At 48.6% G+C, this 17,609-nt stretch overlaps 1 protein-coding gene across 3 annotated transcripts in view; it reads left to right on the plus strand.

Annotated features, from left to right (window-relative positions):
- Nucleotides 1-17,609, plus strand: part of UGGT1 (UDP-glucose glycoprotein glucosyltransferase 1) — a 2,047,742-nt gene that overhangs the window by 262,786 nt on the left and 1,767,347 nt on the right. For all 3 annotated transcript variants that reach the window (XM_069617855.1, XM_069617854.1, XM_069617856.1), the window contains exons 5-6: nucleotides 2,433-2,545; nucleotides 3,341-3,515. In XM_069617855.1, coding sequence (XP_069473956.1) covers nucleotides 2,433-2,545; nucleotides 3,341-3,515 — 288 coding nt within the window. The remainder of the gene's footprint in view (nucleotides 1-2,432; nucleotides 2,546-3,340; nucleotides 3,516-17,609) is intronic.

Consider the following 17,609-nt stretch of genomic DNA (forward strand, 5'->3'; position numbering starts at 1 on the left):
CTGTCCCAGAACATCTGGAAGTGTGCTCTCAAACACATGTTCCTGTTGTCACAACATGTACCAGGGGAGACTTCCCTCTGCCCGCAGAGTACGAATGGCGGTTACAAGAAGACATCGTCTTCGACGTCTTCACACAATGGGGATTCCCAGAAATAGATCTGTTCGCAACTCTGGAGGACTCCCAATGCCAAGATTACGCCTCCAGGTACCCCCAGAACCAGTCCATGGGGAACGGTCTATCGATACCATGGTCAGGGAAATTTGTTTACGCTTTTCCCCCGACTCCCCTTCTCAACAAGATACTGCACAAGACGCACCAGGAACCAGTCACCATGATACTAGTGACCCCTACGTGGGCCCGGCAACCATGGTTCGCTCACCTGATGGAGATGTCTCTGTCTCCACCGGTGAAACTACCCTGCCCGTACAACATGCTGTCACAGGAAAGGGCAAGACACTACACCCATGCCCACAGACCATGAACTTAGCAGCATGGCTCCTGAGATCATAGAATTTGGTCATTTACAACTCCCGCAGCGATGCATGGACATTCTCAAAGAAGCTAGAAAGCCTAACACTCGTCACTGTTACTCTAGCAAGTGGAAGAGATTTGTCATATGGTGTTGAAATAAGAGCATCAACCTGGTTGACTGCTCTCCCACACAAATTGTTCACTACCTGCCTTACCTACTAGACTCAGGATTAGTGTTTAATTCTATTAAGGTTCATTTAGCTGCACTTTCCGCATACACCACTTCTCAACTTAAAGTGTCGTGGTGGAAAGTCCAAGTTATTAAAGCTTTCATGGAAGGAGTTAAAAGAATACACCCTCCCATAGATAACCCGGCTCCCGGATGGGACCTAAATGTGGTATTAACCATGCTCATGGGCTCACCCTTTGAACCCATGCACAAAACGACGCTTAAGGACCTCACCCTTAAAACTGCTTTTCTAATAGCTATCACCTCCATCAGGAGAGTAAGTGAACAACAAGCGCTATCTATTCTAGACCCCTTTGTAACAGTTCACAAAGATAAGGTGGTTCTACGCACACACCCTAGGTACTCGAGGCACTGGGGCTTCCATAGCATTAATTGCAAATGTCCCTCTTGAGTCCATTTGCAAGACGGCTACCTGGAGTTCTGTACACACCTTTACAAAACACTGTCTAGATGCCCACTCTAGGTCTGATTCACAGGTGGGACAAGCAGTATTAAGACACCTTTTCTCTACTGTTCCTTCTCACAACCCACCTCCAACTCCGGGTACTGCTTGCTAGTCTATGCACAGCATGTGATTCTAAGCAGATTAATAAACATCAGAAGACAATGCATTACTTACCGTAAAAGCATTTCTGATGGTTGTATCTGCTTAGATTCAAATGCGACCACCCTTTCTCCCCGCTCGGATGGAAGGAACATAGACATCCTTTATCTCTCTCTTTTCTGTACTCACTCACGTCTATAAGGCTCCCTCAGGGCAGAAAAAATACAAACAGAGGGACCTCGACGTGTGAGGGATTGTGGGTACACTGCACGTCAATATAGGGATAGTGTGACAGACACGCCTTGTCGACGTCCCCTTTTCGACTATGAAAAACAAAATGCAATACTCTGCAGTGACCACTGGATGTCGGACTATGCACAGCATGTGAATCTAAGCATATACAACCATCAGAAATGCTTTTACGGTAAGTAATGGATTGTCATACATATGCACACAAACATCTAGTGCAGAATTTTCACTTTATCCAGATTAACTTCTCTCTGGACTGAGGAAGTTAGCAGAATCTCGGTTTGTCCACAGAACTTCATCCAGACAAAATACCAATTTGGGACGGGAGGGTGGTGTTATTGCTAATAGATGCAGGGAAACCTGATGGGACCTCTACGTAGGCCGTTCTTATCATCCTGCATTCATGCTCATACAAGGGCTCTCCTACTTGGCATGTGTTTTTTAGTCCTATAATTCAGTGTAATGCCCCAAATGGCCTTGCATCTGTCAATTCTATCTCTGCTGGGTATCAATGCTGTTTTTAAGGTGCACAGCCTTGTCATTTCAACCAGCCATTATTCTACATTCCTGGTTCCTCCTCCATTCAGTGGCGTTGGACAATCTTCTTGTCAGTACTTAGCATTTATTATCCAGACTACTCATGTGTAAGTTTCATAATTCAGGATTTAAGTTGATGTGATGGTGGCCATTTCTTCCGTTAAAATGTGCTCTGTTAAATGTCATTTATAGTAGTTTATAGCACATTTAAACACGTTTTCATAGAAATTACAAAATTGCTGTAAATGTAAGAGGCTGGCCGTAGGAGTAGCTTTCACCATTGTGTGGATGCCCAGTAGAGCTTACTAAGGGCAAATGTACTATTAAAGCCTGCAAACCATGTTAAATATCTCTGAAAATCCTTCTTTTTTGTTTTTAAGATGGCAGCAGATGAACCTCCACCCGATGGGTGCGCCTTTTTCTTTGTGGTACATCAGGAGAAGACATGTGATTTTGATGTTTTGGAGTCTCTTGTACAAACTGCTTTAGAAAGGTGAGAAATGCCTGTCTTTTGGCTTGGAGGCGATGATCAGTGAAACTATAAACAGGAGACCTCCATCTAGTGATTGGGGTCAACCACCATTTGAAAATAAAAGCCCCCCTTTGCTTTGTAAGGCTGTAGTTAAATAAATGTTAACTAATCAGGATTTCGACTCCCTAGTATTTTTTGCATCTTGATTTAATTTTCCAGTGCTGTCTAGTAATTTCTAGAAGTTATGAAGATGCATGTGGTAGGGACCACAGGGTAGGTCACGGAAGGACTTGTATATGAAAATGATAAAATAAGCATGAACGGAGTGCTGAAGAGCCAGATATCCCTACCCTACATATAACGAACACTGTAGGTGTCCTTTTTACCTGCCTTAAAGCACTTTGCAGTTTGTTTGAAACCAGTGGTTGAATAATTAGTCTGCACATGCTTGCACCTCTTCAGCTGACTTTGTTTGGCCCATTTATATGCATATATTGGACCACTCTAATGAAGTATTGCATATTTTATTGTGTAAGTCATTATCATGAAAAATCGGCAGATCCAAACCAGTGCAATATGGAAAATATATTTAACATTGCTTTTACGTCATACAATTTATAGTTCACGTTGTTTTTTTAACTGACCATTATTACACTTTTTGATATTTAGTTACATAAAAAATATTTTTTGTTTCATCTGTAAAGAGGATGGATTAAAATACAGTGCAAGAGCATGAGTCAGATTCTCATCCATGTTGTCATCAAATCATTTTTATGGGCTCATAAGCTCACAACTACTTTTTTCCCCCCTCCTCAGGCCGAAGCCCTTTTTGTTTAAAGGTGATCATCGATATCCAATCTTCAATCCAGATGTTCCTGTGGTGATCCTTTATGCTGATATAGGTGCCATGGAGTTTTCCAGATCCCACCAGTTTCTTGCTGCAAAGGCACGTGCTGGAGAAATCGGATATGTGCTGCGACACTACATAGCAGTAAGTATTGGTGTTACTACTGTTGCTACTGGGTGAGCAATGTATATGTAGTTTCAAAAATATTCGCTAGAATGTTTTTTTTTGTACAGCATTTATAAAGGGCAACATCTTCTGTTCACGCAACGCTTAGTGCTTGTTAGGAGTAATTGCCAGGTTCTTGTGTAGGAAGCTAGCATTACCTTCCTAACCTGATCGATCCTATCTCCTAGCAGACTAAAATGCATACTATTTTAAAGTCAAATAGACTTCATCAGATGGTTGTCGTACAATAAAATGAGCAACAAAAACACAGTGCTAAGCCTATCTTTCACGAGAAACAAAGCAAGCGAGAATCTTTCACTTTAATCTCAATTGGCTGCAGGAAAAAGAAAGCATGAGATTCAGTCTTTTACAACAGACATATACTTACTCCCGTTGAAAAACGCTGGGATATTCTGTTTTCCACAGGACCACATTATTCACCCAATGTTTTATATTTCATGTGGCCAAACACTTCCCCAAAATGAGTCTAATAAGTGGGACCCAGTAAGTACAATACATGCAGTTCAAAAAGATGTGTTTCATGCGTTCACCACACATTCTAAAGTTGTTTACACGCAAAGTATAATTTTTCAAAATACAATATTTGTCTGCCTTTCTCTAGCATCCACCTGGCATTGCGTGCAGTGATTGCACCTCACAAACTGGACTAAGAATGACACACTGCACCAGTATGTTGAAACTAAAACTTTGTTGGAGGCAACTTCATATTTTTTTTGCTGCCTTCTGGTGCATTGTCAGCGTTGTACATTAGCTTAACCAGGGTTAATTAGGCCTTCTGATCTGCATATGATGAAACTAATACAGAAATGCTCCCAATGTTTTAACGGTGCAATGACCAACTTTATCCTTATGCACCTCATGCTCGACAGTGCCTTACTGGCTTCCATACAAAGTGGAACATCTAAAAATAGTTAACTCTGTTGGAATGGTTTAATGACAACTGTTGGCTCTGCGTGCCTTGTTCCCGATAATGGGTGCCAAAAAGGAAATCCCTGAAGCAGAAAGGGACACACTGAGGTTGTGCGGCCTCTGAGGTAAGGTGCTGCCATTCGGCATGGCCCAGCCATGAAGGAAATTACCTCTTCTCCAGCATCAGATCCTTCATAGATTCACATGCTGTGAATATTCCATGTCGTCAGGCTGGGTATCGTAGTTTACCTTTTGATTCCCCTTGCTATAGGCAAGAAGAACCTCAATTTTGTAGCCTAACACCCTTGTTATGGGTGCTTTTGGCCTCCGCCAATGGGACCTCTAGTAGCCCTAGACTAGACCCTCTTCTTCCTCTTACCCTCAGATTCTAACCGCGTGTTGAGCTGAGGGAGTCCTCTGGTTTTCAACACATAGAATCTAGGTCAAAATCTTGGGGGGGGACAACAAAACAATTTCTTCTTCTTCTGGTTTTTCAACAACATCAAGTCTACTGTTTCAATGTATGATAGATGACTGAAAGTGGGGCGCAAAAGTAGACCCCTTTTTAAGACATGTGCCACTTGTGGCCTGAAAAACATATATGAGGGAGATAAACACTCCGACTACGTATGCTGCCTGTACCCCCATCACACCTTTGAAAACTGCACAATCTATAGATGTCTCAGTTCCAAGAAACTCAAGGATATAAACAGAAGGCTAGTCTGCTAGCTCAATGAGGGGAGCTACCCAATGTACCCCTCCAAAACCGAATTGACCAAAAGCATGGCCACTCCCGCTGTCGAGGGAAAGGGCCAGGTCGGAAGAGCGGCCAGTGAAGAAGACCAAGCACAGAGCCGCCAACGGCTACAAGCTGCCGACAGCGGGTGAGAGGAATCCATCTAAAGGCCTGGAGAGACCATCGTCGCCAGCAGAAGTCTCGTCACCAGGGCGGAAGTCGGGGACAGAAGTCGACAGATAAACAGAAGCACAAGTATAAGTGAAGGTTAGTGGGAGAAGATGAGGCCTCATCAAAGGCACCACCTTTGGGTCCAGGGCAGAGGTGGGGAGGGCACACAGGGACCACCTGAAATCCCTGGGACTGGTCAAAGTTACCACGTCTGTAGACTCAGCCTCCTCGTCGTCGACTGCTCTGAAAGCAACTAAGCACACGTCGACGAAGGCAGTCGAGGCACCGAAGGCGCATAAGCACCCTCCAACCTCGTCCATAGGGAAAGAGCAGTAAAAGTCTGATAAAGTGGGCCCTTTAACGACAATGTTGACAAAGTGCAGGCATAGGGGAGCTAGCCCCTCGATGACGCCACACAAAACTACCTCGTCAACGCCGCTGCACAGGTCCAGCTCGCCGACTGACGCTCTACAAAACTGCCTCGTCCACTCTGCTCCAAAAGTCCAGCATGTTGACAACGCTCCACAAAACCGGCTCGCCAACTAAAACTCATGGTGAAAAAACGTGCAGGCAAAGTCCCTTCATCCCAGCCTATAATCACTGCAGTGGGGAAAGAGAAATCCCTGGGTCCCAAGAAATCACAGAAAGAAGGTTCGGCTCGTCCTTGACAGAGAAACAAAATCTTCCTCAGGAGGTGCAGCCTCCTCAACCAGAGGAACCCGCAACCATGAGTCAGGTCTTCATTGTTCAGTACTCCGATCTAACTCCAGAGGCAATATTACAGCACGAAATTGACACTGACTTCGAGACACAACATCAACAAGCTGAAGGGGCAGAATCGGAACAGTCGGTTATGATACAAGAGGAGACCCCAACTAGGCCACTGGCAGCCACAGGAAGAGGCAGGTCCAGCACCGCTCACAGGGCCCACCAACCTACAAGTGCAACAAAGAGACGTGCAGGCACTGTTAACCAACGAGCAGGCCTTACTATTGATACAGGTATTCTCTTTGCTGCAGAAGGTCATTGCTTAGCTTGATGCAGCTCTAATGAGGCCAGTGATGCCAACCTTACAACCGCCACCTCAACCAGTGGTGCCGCAACACTCTCCTCCCAGATCTATATCATGGGGAAGATCAGCAAGGTCCTCCAGAGGATGCTCGCGATCCAGGTTGGTTTCCCCGTCTCCACCGGCATCCCCCGCTCTTCAAGCGATCCGCAGGGGCAAAAGTACATCACTGACACTGACCTCTCCCTCACGCAAAAGCAGTCGCACCGTCTCCCAACTGGTGCGGTCAGTACCAGAAGAGGAAGAGTTGACGGATGTGGATGAACCCCACGACACTACATCTTCGTCAACCAACTGCTCCGGGCTGGACCACGATTGGAACACGGATTCCCCACAAGAATTCCCCCAGGACGAGGAGTCAGCAAAACAGTCACTCTCGGACGACATCACAGGGTTCCATTCTACAGTCATGAAGGTGTGCAAAGAGTTTGGCCTCCTCGCCTCAAAGGATGAGAAGGAGTGCTTTTTTATTTGACCGTATGGCAAAGAGGAAAAGGGCGGTCGTGTCAATTCCTATTCTTGACCACATCTGGCAAGAGGGACTTAAAACAATGAAACGCCATTCACAATCGCACCGGTGAAAGGTTGCCTCGATTTAAAAAATTAAAAAAAAAATATCAAAAAAAAAAAGTGCAACCCACTGGAAAATACACTGCAATGTCTCACTTCTCAGCCGTCTCCCAAGTCGGTAGTCTTAGGGGCGGCGAGCCAGACAGTGAAATCTCAGAAACAAAAGGGTGCGATACTACCAGATAAAGAGGCGCGCAAACAGGACGCGTTTGGGGAAATAGGTCTTGCCAATTGGGGCCACAACGTCGAAAGCAGCCAACTCTGTCCTTCATCGCCAGATATGGTAAGGAGATGTGGCATAAACTGGCTCCAATTCTAGAGCATCTCCCGGAGGAGAAGCCTTAGGAGGCAACGGCGATTCTAAAGGAAGGGGGAAGGAGTCCTCCAACCTGGGTAACAACATGGCGGTGGACCTGGCGGAAACATGTTTTAAGCAGGTGGCCAATGGGGTGGTGCTGAGGAGACAGGCGTGGCTCTGATGTGCAGACTTCTGAGCGGATGTTCACCATAAAGTAGTGCACATGTCCTTTGAGGGTGATTAGCTGTTCGGACCGAAGATTGACAAAGCTCCTAAAACAATCAAAACGGACAACGACACGGTCTAGTCCTTAAAATCTATACCAAACTGTCTGCCCTTTCGACAGGTTAGAGGAGCCGCGGGCAGAACATCCGCGTCTTCGTCGAACAAGCAACGACAATACTCTAGAGGCTCAGCATAATACTCCCAGGGGTACAAGAGAGTGTACCAGGGGTACCAAAAATTAAAGAAATGCAGATAAAATAAACACTGCAAGCAGCCCTCCAGATCCCAGAGGGGGACGGCAGGGCAGAGCCCAACAGTGACAATCCATCCCATGGTGCCCTGGGACGCAGGATCTCCAGCTTTGTCCGGAATTGGAGAATAATAACAAAGGACAAACGGGTGCTGGATGTGGTATTGTACAGGCACCTACTAGAATTCAAGCAAACACTCCCCCATGCTTCCAAACCACCGGCGCACAAGACCACCCTTCTACAAGAAGTACAGCTCATGCTGCAAAAAAGGGCCATAGAAACCACAGGGGAAAGGGAGGATACTCCCAATATTTCGTTGTCCGCAAACCGGACGGAAAGTGAAGGCCCATTCTGGATTTACTGAGGTTAAACAAAATTTCTGATGCTTGTTGATCTGCTTAGAATCACATGTTGTGCATATAGTCCGACATCCAGTGGTAACCGCAGAGCATTGCATCTTGTCTTTCGGGGACCGAAAGGGGATGCCGGCATAGGGCATGTCTGTAACACTATCCCTATCGTGACGTGTAGTGTACCCAAAATCCCTCATGCGCTGAGGTCCCTCAGATTGTTTTTTTCCACCCAGATAACTGGTCGCCCTATAGCGGAGCTCTTCATAAGAGACATTGTTTATTTTTATACTGACTTTGTTGGTTATTTCCCCATAAGTCACTTAGACAGTGATTCAAGCAACTTCGGCAAAGACTGTGGGAAGTTTCTACGGCGGTGGATTTCGGTGCCTAAGATCCGGCGGCTGAGCCATCCACATGGCTGAGCCCTCTGGCAGGCCTACACAGTAGGGAGAGTGGGGTCAGGGTGGCCATAACTTTCGTTGTCTCTCCTCTTTCCCCCTCTTTGCCCTCTAGGTCTGGTCATCTTTGTCTATACCTTTCACTATGGAAAGGACACAATTTAGGTTCTGCCCTAAGTGTACGGTCAGATACCCGTGGAAAGACCAGCACAGTACGTGTAATTCTTGTCTACCCCTAGATCACAACAAGAAGCGGTGTGCAGCCTGTAGACTCCTTCGGCCTAAGACCCTTAAGGAGCACTGTGTAAAAGCGGTGGGCCGCGTACGGCATGTTGCGGGCTGAGTCCTCTTCCCCCGCCGACACACCCGCCGACGGGAGCACTGATGATGACCAGACATCCGTGTCGGATGTCATCGACCTTAAGGTGGACGCTTTTAAGTCTGCCATGCCCTTCCCCGGCCCCTCTAGTCCTGACGTAAGTCTCGCTTTGGGGACAACACCCTATAAGGCCCTGGTAGGCCCAAACCTACTCCTAGGCCTCTTGCTTGTCCCTCTGGCGCCGCGGTAGGAGGTAAATCTACCGCTGACCCATTGACTCATGCCGATTGGGCGGAGATTGAGGAAAGTCTTGCGAGGATTACTTTGGCGGTTGGGCTGACACCTAAGAAACCGTTGAAACGCATGGAGCTTCCGCAGACAAGTCTAAAGACACGCCATGGCACACCAGTATTCATGAAACCTACAAGGACAGCCAGGAGCATCTGTCCAACACCCTTGGTGCCAAATTTCGATGCCAACGAGAGGAAGGTGAAATGTTTCCACCTTTTGCCCCTTCTGGTTCATCTAAATGGGCCAGGGAAAAGTTTGAAGGGTGCATCGACCGCCTAGAAAGGATGGTCTCGCGTTCAGAGCATCCTTCCCCTAATAGATCTTGTGAAGACCCTCTTTTGGTGTCGGCTCCATGTTTCCCTGAAAATCTTGGCTCTCAAGACCCTTCTGCTTCTGTCCACCATGAAGATGTGGTCCCGATGGACACTTAACAAGACATCTATGATGAGGAAGAAGACCCTTCCTTCCTGTAAGACTACACTGATGACAAGGCGGATGCCATGGGCAACTGGGAGGAGACCCAGCAAGTGGAGACAGAGCCATGGGCGTTCCCTACGCAAGATCAGGATACTGATGTCTAATGCCTGGATTCCCCTCCTTCCACTCAGGCCAGCCAGGCCTCACCTGTGGACGATCAAATGGCTTTCAATGCCATTTTAAGGAAGGCAGCAGAGGACTTTAAGATCACCACCCAGGAGGCGGTACCCGAACAAGATTTCGTGGAGGACATTCTCAAAGAGAAACCTCCCTCAAGCCAAGCCATTCCTCTCCTGAACTCTATTAAAAGAAAGTTGGCCCCCTCCCTGGTCACGCCTGCACAGACCCAGGCAGTGAATCCAAGAGTGGAGAAACTATTTTGGCCATCTCCTACTGACCCTCAATATATTAAAGGCCACGCCACCTCTGACTCGTTGGTAGTCACTACTACCCGGAAATGGGCAGTTGCTACGGGAGAAGCAACTCCGGATAAGTAATCTAAAAGGTTGTACGCCTTGGGTAAATGTGTTACCTCGGCAGTTGCCTTCACCACACACATATCAAACACTGTGTTGCTTGCCAGTTACGAAGACGCACAGTGAAACCTTGTACAAGAAGGTCTCCAGAAGGTTCCTGAACCCACTAGGTCGAGACTACTCACCATTGTGGCCGATGGCAGGCAGGTAAATAAAATATAATTAAAAATACTCTGGACTCTGCTGAGACGGCAGACAGGTCCCTGGCTCAGGGCACACTACTCAAGCGGCACGCTTGGCTCCGCAACTCGGGTTTCAAGTCTGAAACGCAGGCCGCTCTTATTAACAAACCCATAGAAGAGACCAATCTCTTCGGTAAAGCGGTCGATGATGCTCTGGAGACGGCCAAGAAAGAGCACGAGACTCTTAAGTCCTTGCAACAAATAACACAGAAGCCTTCCTCCCATAGGAGAGGCGGTTCTCGTCGGTCCTTTCAAGGCCAATCCTGTGCAGGTCAAAACAACTGCCATACGGGAAACTAGAACTCTGGACAAGCATATGGAAGCCCTGCCAACTACCCACCTATGGGTCAACGACGCATTAAAGGCAGAGGTAGAGGCCCCAACCCCAGAGGAGCCGCAGCCTCTGGTCAGAAATGACCAACGGATCCAGGTCCCCTCCCATGTCACCCCGGTCGGGGAGCGCTTGACATCTTTCCTTGCGGCATGGGAGGGGATAACTTCAGACCAGTGGGTCATAGAGATGGTCGCCCACGGGCACTGTGTGGAATTCGCCCAGCACCACAGTTCTGACCGCCACGCTCATGATGCCTCACGCCGAACCATCTGCAGATCCTGATTCAAGAGGTGGAAGAGCTTCTGGGAAAGGACGCCATAGAAGCCGTCCCTATTCTTCAGGTAAACAAGGGTATTTATTCAGTGTACTTCCTTGTACCCAAAAAGGACCTCACCATGCGCCCTGTTCTAGACTTGCGCCCAGCGAACAAATTTATAAAACCTCTAAAGTTTTGTATGGTAACGCTACAGGAAGTGATCCCACTGTTGAAACAGGGGGACCACATGGCAACACTGGACATGAAAGATACATACTTTCATATTGCAATGTTACCAGCGCACAGGAAATATCTAAGGTTCATGATAGAGGACAGACACTACCAATTCAAGGTGCTCCCCTTCGGCATTGCCTCAGTGCCAATGGTGTTTACAAAGATCCTGGCAGTAGTGGCAGCACACCTGCGCAGACTATCCGTCCCGGTTTACCCTTACCTCGACAACTGGCTCGTAACAGGGGACTCTTACGACACATGCTTTTTGAACACCCAGAAGACCGTAGACCTTCTGTTCAGTCTGGGATTCTCTATCAACGAGAAGTCCAGTTAAGTAAAACAATTTCAGGGGGCTCTAATTCGGACGAAGGACGGCCTCGTCTTCCCCTCCAACGAAAGGGTTCAGAACATGCTTTTTCAGATCCCTCAATATGTGGCCAGTCGAGAGGTGACAGTACGCAAGGCCATGCGGCTGCTAGGTATGATGGCGTCATACAAATACTTGGCTCAACACGCGCGCCTGCGCATGTGTCCCATGCAAGAGTGGCTCAACAGCCAGTGGTGTCAGGCCAGTTGACAATGGGAAGATCTGGTAGTTGTCTCGCAAGCCCTCATTCTCTTGCTGCAGTGGTGGTCGAGGGAAAACCTCTTGAAGGGGGAAGTCCTTCACCACCCACGCAGTGGAATCCCCTCTCGCGACAGACGCATCTCTCACGGGGTGGGTGGCTCACCTGCTTCAGCAGTCAGCGCATGGTCTGGTCCCCACAAGTAGCATCCAACCATATAAACCTGTTAGAGCTATTGGCAGTATTGAAAGCCCTGAAGGCCTTTCAGACACAGCTACAGGGGAAAACAGTTCTGATACTTACAGACAGCACCACAACCATGTACTACCTAAACAAACAAACGGGGAAACACACTCTCCAGGGCTATCAAAGTTGTCCCAGAACATTTGGATGTGGGCTTTCAAACACAAGATGTTCCTACTGCCCCAATGCGCCTCAGCAGAACTCAATCTTCTAGCGAACGTGCTCAGCAGAGATTTCCCTCTGCCTTTAGAGTACGAATGGCGTCTACACAAAGACATCGTCTCCAACGTCTTCGCAGAATGGGGCTTCCCACAGATCGACTTGTTCGCAACTCAGGAGAACGCCCATTGCCAAGACTGCGCCTCCAGATAACCCCAGAACCGCTCCAAGGGGAACAGACTCTGGATAACCTGGTCAGGGAAATTTGTCTATGCTTTTTCCCTGACTCCCCTGCTCAACAAGATTTTGCACAAGATTCACCAAGAACCAGTTACCATGATACTGGTGACCCCTATGTGGGCCCACCAACCCTGGTTCTCCCATCTGATGGAAATGTCCCTTTCCCCTCCTGTGAAACTACCCTGTCCGTACAACATAGTGTCTCAAGACGGAGGGGCGACGCTACACCCATATCCGCAAACTCTGAACTTAGCGGCCTGGCTCCTGAGGTCATAGAGTTTGGACACCTTCAGCTCCCTCAGAGATGCATGGACATACTCCGGCAAGTGAGAAAACCTAATACTAGTTATTGCTACTCCAGCAAGTGGAAGCACTTTGTCATCTGGTGCATTAGTAAGAGCATCAGTCCCATTGACTGCTCTCCTACCCACATTGTTTTGTACTTGACCAACTTGTTAGACTCAAAGCTGGACACCATGGGATGATGGATTATCCCGTCGGCGGTGACGACGATTAAAGCGGCCAACGCCTTTGCGATCGTGGCACGCTACGACGGGGAGCTGTGGTTCAAAATTGCTCCCCTCCTGGACTTCCTCCCGGACGACAAGAGGGCTGAGGCCCTGGAAATCCTACAGAAAGGCGAGGTGGCTTCGATCACGGTGGCCACGGACATCGCCGACGCAGGTTTTCGCCAGATGGGCAACAGCATTTGCCTTCGCCGACGCGGTTGGCTCAGGGCCACCGATTTCCACCAGGACGTACAGACCAGGGTTTTGGACATGCCCTTCGACGGGAACAACCTGTTTAGCAAGACAGTGGACAAGTCACTGCAGGCTATCAAGGCGGACACCGAGACGGCTCGGACCTTGGGTGTTCTACAACGACGACGGCCGTCCTTCTGGAGCTCCGGAGGCAAGCAAGGTGCCTCCAAAGGATTCAGCGGCGGTTCCTCGTCATACCGCCAAGCAACCCGCTCTTCGTCGCAGGAAGCCTGCAGAGGACGCGGCAAGACCGGAGGATCCCTTCGTCGTTGCCAAGGAGGCCAAGGCGGCAAGGCCGCGACGGAACAGGACTGACATGGCCGTGGCGTCGGTCCCCCACCCGAGCACCCCGGTGGGAGGCCGGCTGGCGAATTTCGTCAGCGTGTGGGAATCCATCTCAACCGTCCGTTGGTTGCTGGATGCCCTGGCCCACGGGCACACCCTGGAGTTTCAAAAAAGGTGTCCCCGTATACCACCCGTGGCCAGGAAGGAAAACCACGTCCCTCAGCTATTTCTGGAGGTACGAGCGATGCTAAGAAAGGAAGCCATAGAACCCTTCCCAAAGAGGCTCCGGGGCTCCGGAGTGTACTCCCGGTACTTCCTCATCCGGAAGAAGACCGGCGGTTGGCGACGCATCTTGGACCTTCGTCGTCTAAACAAATACATCAAGTCCCAGAAATTCCGGATGGTCACCCTCGACCACGTGCTAGGACAGCTAGAGGAAGAAGACTTCCTACCGTCGCTGGACTTGGAAGATGCCTACTTCCACATCCCCATTCTAAAAGGACATAGAAACTTCCTACGATTTGTGGTCAAAGGGACACTCTCAGTTCAAGGCCCTTCCCTTCGGATTGAAGTCGACACCCAGGGTGTTCACCAAGTGCCTGGCACCAGTGGCGGCGCGGCTGCGCCTGCAGGGGATTCACGTCTACCTGGACGATTGGCTCATCCGAGCAAAATTAAGGGAACTCGCCGTCGACCACACAGCAAAGACCGTCCAACTGCTCACGGATCTGGGATTCTCGATCAACTTCGCGAAAGCCCACTTGATACCGTTTAAGGCTCTTTCTTTGGTCCACAAGTGCCTCTATGGTAAAGAGTATTTGAAAAACAGCCTAGTCCTCTACACACCCAGGAGAAGACTACGATCGGAAGGAAAGTGCCTCATGGTCGTACCCAATTTCAAGCTGAAATCGGGGTTGGGTAGATCTTTTCTGGTACTGGCACCTAAATTGTGGAACAGCCTTCCCGATTCACTGAGGTCAGAAGCAAACCACCTTGTATTTAGGAAACGGATGAAGACACTCCTCTTCAGATAAGATCTCTAACGCTAGTGGCTGTCAGGTCTTCCATGCCAACTGTTTTGCGTCTCTTTATGCCTGCTTTCTTCTCTTCTATGTTGTAATGTTCAAGCGCCCTGATGCCCTCGGGCTACCGGCGCTTTATAAAAATATATACATACATACATACATACCGTTGCAAGATGCCCTGTTCTTGGGAGCCAGACTCGACACAGTGACGCAATTGTCTTCGCCGTCGGAGGAGAGGACGAAGGCCATCCTGGGCAAGGTACAAAGGCTGTTGACCATGGACGTGGCAAGGGTGAGATCCATCATGTCCCTCCTTGGCATGATGTCCTTGTGCATGTACCTCGTGCGCCTATACAGGTTGCGGATGCAACCGCTGCAGGAGTTCCTCAATGCCCGTTGGATGCAAGCGGTGGGCAGCTTTGAAGACAGGATCTCACTCAACGAGACCTTCTGCCAAGCAATACGGTGGTGGGGCACCCGCGCGCATCTGGCGGCGGGCATGGACTTCCAGACCCCGGCGTATCAGGAGACTGTGACGACGGACGCCTCCCTGGAAGGATGGGGAGCACACACCAGAGATCTCCACGCAAGAGGCCTCTGGCTCCCGGAGGAGAGGTCACTACATATCAATGTCCTGTAGCTCCGAGCCGTGTTCTGGGCCCTCAGGTCGTTCCTTCCGTCCCACAAGGGCAAAGTGGTACGGATCTTCACCGACAACACCATCACGATGTTCTACATCCGGAAACAAGGGGGCACCAGATCCCTAGCCCTATCCAAGGAAGCGCAGGATCTGTGGCACTGGGCCGTCACCCCTACATCTGGCAGGAATAAGGAACACCATCGCTGACTCACTCGGCAGGGAGCTGCGCTCGTGCCACGAGTGGGAACTGCGGCAGGATCAAGTGGATCTCCTATTCTGACGATGGGGCAATCGCCAGATCTTAATGCTCCTTCTACCGATCCTCCACATAAGCTAAAGAACTGCCTCTCTGCAGTCGCTGACTGGATGTCCAAAAACTGGCTTAAGCTCAGCAGTGATAAAACTGAGATACTGTTTGTTGGCTCTGCCTTCTCTAATTCACTTTGGACCTCTGACTACTGGCCCTCTTGTCTTGGCCCATTCCCCGAACATGCTTCTGTTGTTAAAAGCCTGGGCATAAAAATCATGTCTTCTGGATCCAGATCAGCTCAAGTGTCGTCAACTTGCCAAATCGGTTTTGAAGGTTCTCCCTTTCCTTCCGATTGATTCTAGATCCAAAATTGTTACGGCTTCTATTATAGGGTCTATTGAATATTGTAACAGGATCTACCTCGGCCAGCCAGACTTTCTCCTTCAACGTCAGCAGATTCTCCAAAATCCGCCCGTCTTGCTCTGAATGCTCCGAGACTGGCTCATCCTCAGCAGCTCCTCTGCCAACTCATTGGCTCCCTGTGAAAAGCCGTATCAAGTTTAAGGCCGTCTGTCTCGCGCATGGAGCTATTCATAACGTTGGGGCAGAGTTCCTACAATCTAGATTGGTACCATACAGACCCTGCAGAGCTCTCAGTTCGGCCAATCTTTCTTTGCTCTGTATTCCTAGTTTCCTCCAGACTCGTGCCAGAGGAAGGTCGGTCCTACCCTATGGAATGCTCTTCCTGCTGAAATTCACATCACTCACTTTTTCCATTTTCGTAAACGTCTAAAAACCTTCTTGCTTGTTTTTCCAGCGCCTTGATGCCTTAATGGTCTTGTTCGTGCTTTATTAAGTCTTAATACAATTCAGTAATGGCCTGTGATGTGGAAGAAATGGTATCGCACATGTCTTAGATTCTGACTGTCTATTGGTTGTTTCATAGTACCAGTCAAAGTAGCTGTCCAACTGTTGCTAGTTCACCTTGGTGTCTTTTTCCTCAAGGGCGTTCAACAAGTATGAGATGCAGTATAAGTAAAATGTGCCTTCCTGGGAAACCTCTTCACTATATAATAGTGCCATTTATTCAGAAATGTGCCGGTTTTGGGAGAGTAGTGTGTGTACATCAAGTGGGCTGGACTTCCTTAAGGAGGAAGCGGCACTCCTCTAGATTGATTAGTACCAATTTTCACTGGGGAACACAAGGAATGTCTTATTAAGGGCAGTTCCGTTTTGCTCTGTCGGCAGGAAGAGCGACTGCACTGGTGGAGGAGATCCGGCACATGCTGACCGCTGTAGATTTACTATGAAGCACTTTTTGTGTACCACAAGGGCTCTTCTCATCCCCCTTTACCGTTATTTCAGATACACCTTTTCAGTGTTGTACCGATCTATTTTCCAATAACCGTGCTTCCTGCTGATGCATTCCGCCACAGTTCATGTATCCCCCGCCCCCTCTCGTAAGCAAGTTACCCAGTATACTGAGCGGTCCAGAGACGAGGGTAAGGAAGAGACCAGGACAAAGACACATGTGGAGGAAAGTAAAGCTTTAACTGCCCTGTACTAGAATAGGAAGAGGCGAAACAGTCTTTTTCATGATAAGATCGCACATGTACATTTCGGATAAGGGTTGGAGTAAGACAATGGGGCATCAATCCAATATTTTTTCTTGACATTCATACCAGGTTCATGCCTTCAAGACCCCTTCCTTTCTTCCCTACTCTCATCATTAGTGAACCATTTCATTCATTTATTTTTAGTATTGTGCATGTTTGCAATGGTTAGGTGCTTTTTGCATTCCTAGTTATTTCTCAGTAAAATGCGGTGGCCTACCACTTCTTGATTTATTTTAATCAAATCAGACTGATGTCATATAGGCAGTGTGCATTACGTTGTTTCTGAATCCTTTACCTGAGTTGTTTATTCCCAAACTGTTCCCAGAACCTGATTTCCCTCAACCTGATACCAGAGACAACACAGGACAACAAGACAACCATAGCACACAGCAATGCAACTGACTGCGCTCACCAATCCAGGCTTAGTTGGGTTTTTTGTGGCTGCTCTGCCTACTTACCCCCAAATCCCCTGGTGTGCCTGCTAGCAATCCCTCAGTGTGTCCTTCACCACTGAGCAAATAACCCAATCTCACAGAGGGTTGGTAAGCATCTTTAATGGCATTTGGCAAAGCAGCATTCAGCATGACACGGAGCACCTCAATCCCAGTGTCCGAACTGAACAATACACAACTCCTCCCCATTTCCCCCCCTCGCCCTT

This window comes from Ambystoma mexicanum, chromosome 10, assembly GCF_040938575.1.
Source record: "Ambystoma mexicanum isolate Mex_15411 chromosome 10, UKY_AmexF1_1, whole genome shotgun sequence".
In the NCBI taxonomy this organism is placed as follows: Eukaryota; Metazoa; Chordata; class Amphibia; order Caudata; family Ambystomatidae; genus Ambystoma; species Ambystoma mexicanum.